The 9,069-nt window shown below is 55.2% G+C and overlaps 1 protein-coding gene across 2 annotated transcripts in view; it reads right to left on the reverse strand.

Moving 5' to 3' along the window:
• Window positions 1–909: 909 nt before the first annotated feature.
• The window catches only part of LOC109300224 (L-gulonolactone oxidase-like), a 49,085-nt gene continuing 40,925 nt past the window's right edge, over window positions 910–9,069 (reverse strand). Inside the window, exons 7-12 of one of the 2 annotated variants that reach the window (XM_019520867.1) lie at window positions 8,077–8,184; window positions 7,815–7,891; window positions 5,163–5,312; window positions 4,169–4,333; window positions 2,679–2,769; window positions 910–1,378 (exon numbers count right to left, since the gene is read on the reverse strand). In XM_019520867.1, the coding sequence (XP_019376412.1) occupies window positions 1,250–1,378; window positions 2,679–2,769; window positions 4,169–4,333; window positions 5,163–5,312; window positions 7,815–7,891; window positions 8,077–8,184 (720 nt within the window). In that variant the 3' untranslated portion in view covers window positions 910–1,249. Of the gene's footprint in view, window positions 1,379–2,678; window positions 2,770–4,030; window positions 4,057–4,145; window positions 4,334–5,162; window positions 5,313–7,814; window positions 7,892–8,076; window positions 8,185–9,069 lie in introns of those variants that run through there. The other variant, XM_019520868.1, reaches the window with a different exon arrangement.

Raw genomic sequence — 9,069 nt, forward strand, 5'->3', positions numbered from 1 at the left:
GGACCAGGTACCATGTCTGTGCCATGGTTGCCCCATGGAAGGAGCTGCCTGGTCAGGGCCGTGCCCTGTGAGATGATGGCTATGGAGCTGCCAAGCCCCGTGCTTTGTCCACACACACACGCGCGCGTGCACACGCGCACACACACCCCCCCCATACCCACACACACACACAGCATGGAAACAGCCAGGGGACAAGGTTTGCTCTTCACTGGCAGCTTAATTGCAGCTGCTTGCAACAAGCTGGGTGAAGCAGCCTATTTGCTACTGGGGCTCTGTTCTGCAGGTGGTGAAAGATCCTGTTCTGGATTCAACGTCCCTCCAGGGTAGTTCTGCAGCTCTTTAACCAGGCAACGTCATTTTTTTTGGTCACTATCTTTGCCTACGGCACAGACTTTATCACCCTCAGCTTTCCTCCATCTCCAGCTGTCTGCTGGTGATGCTGGAGTCCGCGGCCTTTAGAGGTCTGTGCCCTCTAAAACAAATCCAACCCTTGCAGGCTCTCAACACCCTGCCCAGCATCCACAAAACTGCTGGGTAGCTCTCTAAGTCTCTGACCATTTTGTAGCCCTGCCTCACCCGAAGTCCCCCTGAATGAACACACAAGCCGACAGCACAACGGGACAGTTTCTTCTGTCTTTTCCTGCATACAACATGCATCTCCCCCTCCCCAACATCTCCTCCCCAAAAACAGCTGCTGGAAGCCGGAGGGTGCATTATATGGGGAATACAGTAAGAGCATTTTCAGACAAAACTGAAAGTAAAGTCTGCAGTGATCTCCACGGAGCTGGCTCAGCACCCTTGCTGCTGCTACCCCATAACTTATTACAAGGAAAGAGCTCTTCATTCTCCCTTTTAAAAGCAAGGTGCATATCTTGCTTCTGGGGTGTGTTGCACATGAGAAATATGGTACTCGGTCAGGATTTTTTATTGAGGTATGAGCGCTTGGAGCTGTACAAGACACAAAGGAGACAGAGACTCAAGAGCAACTTAGCTAAGAGACATATAGGATCGTAGAGCCCTAAGGCTGGCAGGAACTCGAAGGGTCATCTAATCTAAGCCCCTGAACAGATGCTGGATCCACTCCTCCTACCCCAGGTCAAAGCTGGACCACCCCAGGGGAGCAGTGCTCTTGGATAAGGATTTGGTTCAGTTCCAAGGGATCTGGGAGTAGAAGGGAACTGTACCAGGAGCAGTGCCCCTGCCTCCAGGGATGGAGCACAGGGGACCATCCATCCTTCCCCGTCCACCCTCAGTAGAGCACCTTCTCCAGGTACGTGTTCAGGAACATCCCTGTAGGATCCAGCTTCTCCCGGATGGAGCAGAACTTCGGGAAGCCGGGATATATCTTCTCAAAGTCCTTCCGGGTGCAGGCGTGAGCCTGCAAGAGAAGACCCTGTCTGCTGCTCACCACTCGCTAGCCCCTTTGGAGCTGCTGTGAGAGCAAAGCTGAGACATGCACACGTGTGTGTGTGTATGTGTGTTTATACATGCACCTTCACCTCGCTGGGCATTTTCCAGATCACAAGCACATCAAGATGCTCTATAATGACCCAGCCTGTCCATCCTGTGTTATTCCCAGCCTGGAAGCAGACTAGGTCCGGTCCAGCTCAAGTCTGGTATTGCAGGCAGTGCCCCCTGAGTGCCAAGGCAACTAGACTTAACGAGGGGTGAGCAGCTGCACAGAGGCCTGCTCTGAGCATGGGGACAAGTCTTAAGGAGAGGCTATCAGCTGAGACCAAGCTATCCCCGCTCAAATAAGAGGGTTTGCTTTGGGGAGGGGTCATAATCACTGACATCTGACAAATGCCCAGGGCCCTTGGCATGATTTAACTGTCTGCCCTCCATGGGTTATACTGCTATATGAAGCTTTATAGCCCCAGGTGATACAGAGCCCTCACCCCTTGGAAGGGGCCAGCTGGCCTCACACACCCAGGGTCAGCAGTGTCCAGTAATGGCTATTCCCTTGACTCAGGACAGAGAAGGTCTGCAAGGCTCACATGTGGGAAGAAGAAGAAATAGGCACCGGACCCCATTGCAGTCCATATGTCCCAGGCTTTAGGGTACCGCTGAGCCTTGTGAGATGTGGCTCACAGCTAAACCATGCCAGCTTTTGTCCCATCTCCCTTTGGCTCCCAGGAACATCTCCCCCACTTCCCACCACAGTCTTATTAAAGATCTTCCCTTGAACTCCATGAGCTCTTCACCTTCCTGCAGGTATGCTGCTGATCATCCTACCAGAGAGGTGGTGGCATCCCCATCCTTGGAGGTTTTGAAGACCCAGCTAAACAAAGCCTTAGCTGGGATGATCTAGTTGCAGATGGCCCTGCTTTGATCTTGCTGATCACCCTACCTGCCCAGCCCCGCTCCTCCTGCCCAGTGCATGGTGCTCGCTGCTGCTGGGGAAGGAAGCTAAGCATTGGGAACCCAGCTGGGGAACTGGGGAAGGCCTGGGAGCAACATACCCACGCTGGTCCCACCACCTCCCTCCCCCTAACAGACACCACTAAAGGCAGAGGATTCAGGAAGAACTGGGTCTGCAGTCAGAGGTGTCCACACTGCCTCCAGCCCATGCTGGCGCTTCTCCATTGCCGGGGGCTGGCGCACACAGAGTGGGGCCAACTGGGTGGCAAGATCTGCCCCCTCCCCACCCTGAGCTGCAGGCCTGTCTGTAGTGGTACCTTGGCCCAGTGTGGCCTCCCTCCGAACTTCTTCATGATGCCCTCGTAGGCCAGCCAGTAGTCCAGCCGGGGTACGTCCTTCCCGTAGGGCCTGGAGGCAGGGCGATATCAGTCAATAAAGCACATTACCATATTTACTTGCATACGACACACCCCAAATATAATATACAACTTGTTTTTCAGGAGCAGAATAAAGATAAAAAAGATTTCCCCAGAGTTATGACTTTCGAGAACAGGGTGATGCCGTACTTTCTTGCATACAATGCACACGTTTCCCCCCAAAATCAACCCTCCCCTTAAATTGGAGTGCATCTATTAAGCGGGGAAGGTGTAGAGCCTAATCTACAGCTCACTCATAAAAATGTAAGAACATAAGACCTGCCCTGTACTGCCTGGGACCATACATCCCTCTTGCCCAGTCTCCCATGTTACATAGCGGCAGGGAGCAGATGCTGAGAGGGAGACAGACATGGGTCTGACCAGGGTTTTTTACACTGTTCCTCTCTTACTCGCAGCCTCCAGCATGAAGGTCCAGGAAGGCCTGATGCAAAGGTTGCTCCCATGCTCAATAGCGACTGAATCTGGCTGAACTTGCCACTTCCACTGCATCTGGTGGCAACAAGCCCCCACATTTTACTGACACGCTGGATGGAAAAGAGCTTCCTGGTGTTAGCTTTAAATGGACTGCCTCTTAATTTCATTTTATAACCCCTCGTTCTTGTATGACGAGAGATAGTCAATTGTTTCACTCACTCGCCCTCCCTTTCTTGCACAACTAAAATTGAATGGTCTCCATGGGTGGATCTGTAGCTTTGAAAAATGCTAAGGGGCTAAAGGGGCTGTGAAATAAGCCAGCAGACAGCCAAAATTGCCCTAAGAAAGGGCAGCTTGATTAGTGGAACAGAAGTTGGTTAAAAAGGAGAGACAATTGTTAACACCGGCGGAGTGAAGAACAATGAGACATTACTTCCAGCGACTCCCTCAGCCGCCTGAAGAGTAATCCATAGCCGTTGTACCGAGGAACAAGGTGTTTCCAACCCCAGGTAGAAAATCCCCTTCCCCGCTTAATAGATGCACTCCAGTTTGAGGAGAGAGCTGATTTTGGGGGAAAAGGTGTGCATCGTATGCAAGGAAGTCTGGCCTCACCATGTCACTTAGGAGCCCTATTCACCAGCCCCTGAGCCTGCGGTGCTCAGTGCAGACACAGGGCCCCTACGAGAAGCCAAGTGGGAACAAGATACAGACCTGACACCCCCACACTGTCACCCCATGTTATAGGTAGGGAAACTGAGGCACAGCACACAGAAGTGGTTGGCCCACCTGGAGCTGGCCCTCCTGGTTCAGGTCCCCCTGAACCTCTCCAGGGATCACCGATTAGGAAGGAAACGGCACGGCAGCAGCTCCCAGCGCCTCTCTGAATGTCGGGCAGGTGTCTGGGGAGTGTCGTACACTGCACCCCCCGACCCGCGCCTCCACGCGCCGGATCCCACCTGTACATGATGATGTTCATGTAGCAGCTGTCGCGCTGGAAGCAGGGGCTGAGCAGGATGCCGTCTGCCCGGGCGAAGCGCACCTCCACGGGGTAGTGAGCCACCACCTTGGGGCTGCTCTCCAGCGTGGCCTTCAGCTCCAGGAGGGCATCCTTTGTCTTCTCACTGCCCGGGAAGCAGACACCCCCACCCCACAAAGGCAGGTGAGGCACACAGCGGCAGTGAGGGCAACCCCTGGACATCTCTCCCGTGCATTGCTCGGGAGAGATTTCCCCTGCTCCTGGGATGCTTATTCCAAGGCAAAGGCCCTCAGTGAAGTGCTTCCTGCTCCCCAAGGCTGCCCCGTTAGCCCCTTCACGTTAGCCCCTCTCAATAGGGAGCAGGCAGCGAGTCTGAGCTGGGAAGCTGGAGGGTGAGAGGGGCGAGTGGGATGGTGGCACGACCTACGCTAATTGCTACAGGAGTATAACGAGAGCAGTGTCAAGGAAAAAGGTGCCACAAACAGGAGGCGATGCCTGCGAGTCTCTGTGTCTATCAGGGGGGTTCGTGCTCCCAAGTGGACGTCACCTGTCGGCAAGAGGCTGGGGCAGTCGCGAGACCGGCAGTCCTGTCCGGCTCTGGCTCTCGCTGCCTGGACGATGTGGCAAGGCCGATATAATAGGAGGCTGCCGAGTGCTCGCAGCCCCCCGTGTCCTGCTGAATCTCTCCCTCCCAGATTGCCGGGCCCTGAGTTCTTGGCCTGGCCCTTTTGGGAATGGGGCTGTTGACTGTACGGAGCTGGGCACCCATCCAGCTCCCCCAGTTTTGGAGCAGTGGAGGTTTTTGGAGCACGTGTCCCTCCCTGGCGCTGCTCTGCGGAGCCTGGGTCCAGCCTAGGTGTGACGGGGAGTGGGGGAGATGCCAGGACCTATACAACCTCCATCCCTCCCGGCAAACCCTTGCGGAGTGGGAGTCACAGACACGTGGACCCAGGCTCCCGTCCCGAGCATCTCACATGGGGATGGCCCAGTCCTGGACATGCTGCTTGAAGCGGCACTCGTAGTTGAAGACCTTGTAGCTGAGGTCAACCTTCTCCCCCTTGCTGGTGAAGAGGAGCCAGAAGAAGCCGCGGTTGATCCAGGGCACCAGGAAGGGCAGGAACGTGCTGCGGGGAGGAGACCAGGGTAAGAGCAGCCGGCACGGGCCCATTTTGCAGGGAACTGCAGCTGCTGTGCATGGGGTGGGATACGAACCGCTCCACCCACGCTGCCTTCCAGCAGCCTTGGGGCATGGGAAGAGGAAGGGCTGACCCCGAAGTAACCGGCCCCAGTCACACCAGTTCTGCTGCTGTCTGTCCATGCCTAGCCCAGGGCAGCCACTTGCTCAAGGCAAGCAGGATGGCACCTGCCCCCAGCTGCCTGGAGCCATGGCACAGAGATGTATCTTGGGATAGCTACACGTCTGCCCATGTGTGATCCCAGGGTAGCTTACACTGGAGTGCAAAACCAATGGGGATGACACTCCACTTCACAGGGGTTACCTACCCGCTCTCCTCTGTAACCGCCACTGACAAGATGCTCAAGACGGCTGTTTTATGAATCCAAATAAGAGATGTACATTTAACTATAATGATACACTCTCCTTAGCCTACTTTGTTGTGTGTTTTTTTTTTAACTTCATATACGATCTAAAAAATCAGTGACCATTTTCACAAAGCTATATTTGTTTTTGCTTCAGCTTAAACTAAGCAATATAGTTCTCGCCTGTTAGCATATTAATAAAGCTTCTAGTTTCTCTTTAGCAGGAGAAAAATATGCACTGTGCTATATGTGACAATGTGCCCCCTTTTCATAAACCGAGATCCGCCCATGCCTGCGTCCAACCCATGGGGTAGCGGATAGTAGGATCATAAGCCAGGAAAGTCCCCTCTGAGGCATTGCCTGGGAATCCAGGGACCCGGGATCTCCACAATCAACTGGAGAGATCCCCCAGATCACCTCTGCAAGCCCCCCCTGCCCAGAGAAGCTCCCACCCCAGCCGACAGCCCGCCAGAGGTGACAGCAGAGAGAGGTGAGCACTGCCGATGCCAGGACGGGGACTGCCCCTTTTCTCAGCAAAACAAGGATGTTCCTACTGCAAGGGTTGAATTCAGCACAGTCAGTGTCTGTCAGACTAAAAATCCCAACCAGGCGCCCTGACAGACGGGCAAGCGCTGGCACCTCGGCTCTCTGGACACTGGAGGGCAGCACAGTCTCGTGCCAAATCAGAGGTGCCCCAGGACCGGGCTGCAGACTGTTTCGGGACTGAGGCATGTTTTAGGGACAGATTTTCCGCCTCAGCAGCAAGGAATTGGGACGGCTAAGCCATTGCCTAGAAGTATGCAGCCCCCCAAGAGCTAAACACCGAGCAACAACCCCTCCCCGCCATCTCTCTCTTTCATATGCACATGAGATCCTTCTTGGGCACGTCTACAGGTGCGCTTTAATGCGCATGAGCGTACTTGCACGTGCATCAACGTGTCACAAAAACCTGTGCTCTTTAGCTAATGCACATGAAAATAGGCTAAAGTTCATTTTTCTAGTGCCTCACAATGGAGGGACTAGATGTAACGCACATTACCTAGAGTTTATTAATTGAACATGCAGACATGCCTTGGGCCTTCGCACAGGCTGAATTCCCCCAGAATGCCCTCAGTCTGCAGCACCTCCCAGCCGCGGGTGTAAACTGATGCTGTACTGGTGTCATGCTGTGACCCCTTGTCCTTGCGTGGGAGAGACAGTCAACAAACAACCCCTACTGACTTTCTCTTCACCGTTTAGACTTCTGTAAGCCCCGCTCATGTCCCCCTCAAGCGTCTCTTTTCTAACCTGACCAGGCCTGGCCTCTTTAGTCTCTCCTGTTAGGGAAACACCTCCATGTCACCTGTCATCCTTGCTGCCCTTCTCCGCACCTTTCCTACTTTCTGAGGCGTGGGGACCAGAACTGGGCACAATGTTCAAGGTCCGGCCTCACCGCAGATTTATACAGGGGCATCATGACCCTTCCTGTTTTGTTTTCTGCACCCAGTGACTGAGACTGGTACCTTGCAGGAATGGGGAAACTGAGGCACACAGCCATGCATGGACTCACCCAAGGAGATGGCGTGAGTCAGTAGCAGAGCTGGAAAAGAACCCAGGCGGCATCTAACCCAAGCCAAGCTCCTCCCCCTTCCCAATCACAGCGCCCATCACAAAGAGGAACCAGCTAATTGGCTGCTGCCATAGCCCTGGATTTACCGTATTTTCTTGTATACAACACGCTCAGAGGGGAGAAAAAGGCTCTTTCCTTGAGAGCCTCTGTGGGGTGAGGTGGGAGGGGAAGAGACCGTGTCCACAGACGGCAGCTAGGCAGCCCGGTGGGCAGCAGAGCCACCTTACTTCCCATTTCCCCTGGTAGCTAAGCAGCTGCAACTGCTGTTACCTTATTTCCTCAGTTATGATATGCACTTCCATTTCCAGCAGCTGATTTTTGGGGGAGGGACAGTGCATGTTCCATTCATGAAAATATGGCATCTTGCAGGGATAGAAAACTACCCATGGGAAATACCACCTAGGAGCCTCAGGACTGGTGCATGAACCCACCCCCTTTCTCCCCGCAACACAGCGCCAGCCCCCGAATCAGGCCCTACCTGACCCAGAGCAGGAACTCCAGCAAGTAGTAGCCGATGGCGTAGTCCCAAAACCAGCTGCCCATGGAGGAGGGAGACTGCAAGGACAGGGCAGATGTGCAAGGGGATCGACCAGCTGCTCTGATGCGCGTGGGTCCAGCCCCCAACCCCACTCCCAAAATGGGGCCCAGCTCAGTGCCACTGATGGTATCGCTGGCACAGCCAGACTGGGGCTGGGCCAGGGGGTCCCTGGGGCCCCTTCCACCCCGGCAGGAGGCCGCACCTTGCTGGTGTGATCCTGGTAGATGACGCTGACGTTCTCGCTGTGCGGAAACCAGAGGAAGCGGAAGTACTCGGAGCGCTGCAGGTGGCTGTCGAGGTTGTCCAGGACCTGGGTGAGGGGAGGAAGGAAACCAGCACTGATGGGATCTGCTGGGGCAGCTGCTTGCAGACCCCCGCCCCCCTCCACGGGGAGACAGACCGGTCACCCTTCCTGGGCTGACGGGAAGCCAAGATCGAAGTCACTTAAGAAGGTTTGGCAGAGCTCGAACCCAGAACCTGTGAATCTCAGGCCTGGACCCGGAGCAAAAGACTGGGCCATCCCCAAAGTCAGCCCCAGCCCCCCCGCCCTTCCTAGCAGATGCACCAAGCACCGGCCCAGGCTTGGCACCGTCTGTCATACCCTCCTCCCAGCCTGGGGCCGAGACCCCCTGTGCAGTGAAGGGAGCTGTCTGAGGGTCCAGACAACGCGCCAGGAATCAAATCCCCAGGTCTCCAAGGCATCACCTTTCAAAACCATCCCAGGCCAATACTAATGCATCCAGCAGCCCCACTCGCCTGCATGGGGCAGGGTGTGTGCTCTGAGACGGATGTGCCCTTCGCGCTGGGGCAGGGGAGAAGTATCACGCAGATGCCCACCCTTGCAGAGGCAGTGCGTTCACCCCAGGAAAGGGTTCCCAAGAGATTTCAGCCTGGTAGAAAGGACCTGTGTTTTACCCAGGAGCTCAGCGCCCCTCCCTGGGGACAGAGCAAGGGGCATGCCTGGTTGGGAAGATGCTTGGCGTGGAGATAAATAGACTTCTAAAAGTTGCACCCAGCCCACATGTGCACCCCCATCCCTACCCCATGTGCCTCTGCTGGAGCAGGAGTTTGGAGCTGGGAGGTTGAGGCCAGGATGGGGCAGGTCTTGTTATAACATCCATCTCCCCTCCAAGATTAACTCAGCCCCTGGCCCAAGAGAGCTGCTCCGGGCTCCATCCCTGGCCTGGCCTCCTCC

Source organism: Gavialis gangeticus, unplaced genomic scaffold (assembly GCF_001723915.1).
Source record: "Gavialis gangeticus isolate Ggan-Ray unplaced genomic scaffold, GavGan_comp1, whole genome shotgun sequence".
In the NCBI taxonomy this organism is placed as follows: domain Eukaryota; kingdom Metazoa; phylum Chordata; order Crocodylia; family Gavialidae; genus Gavialis; species Gavialis gangeticus.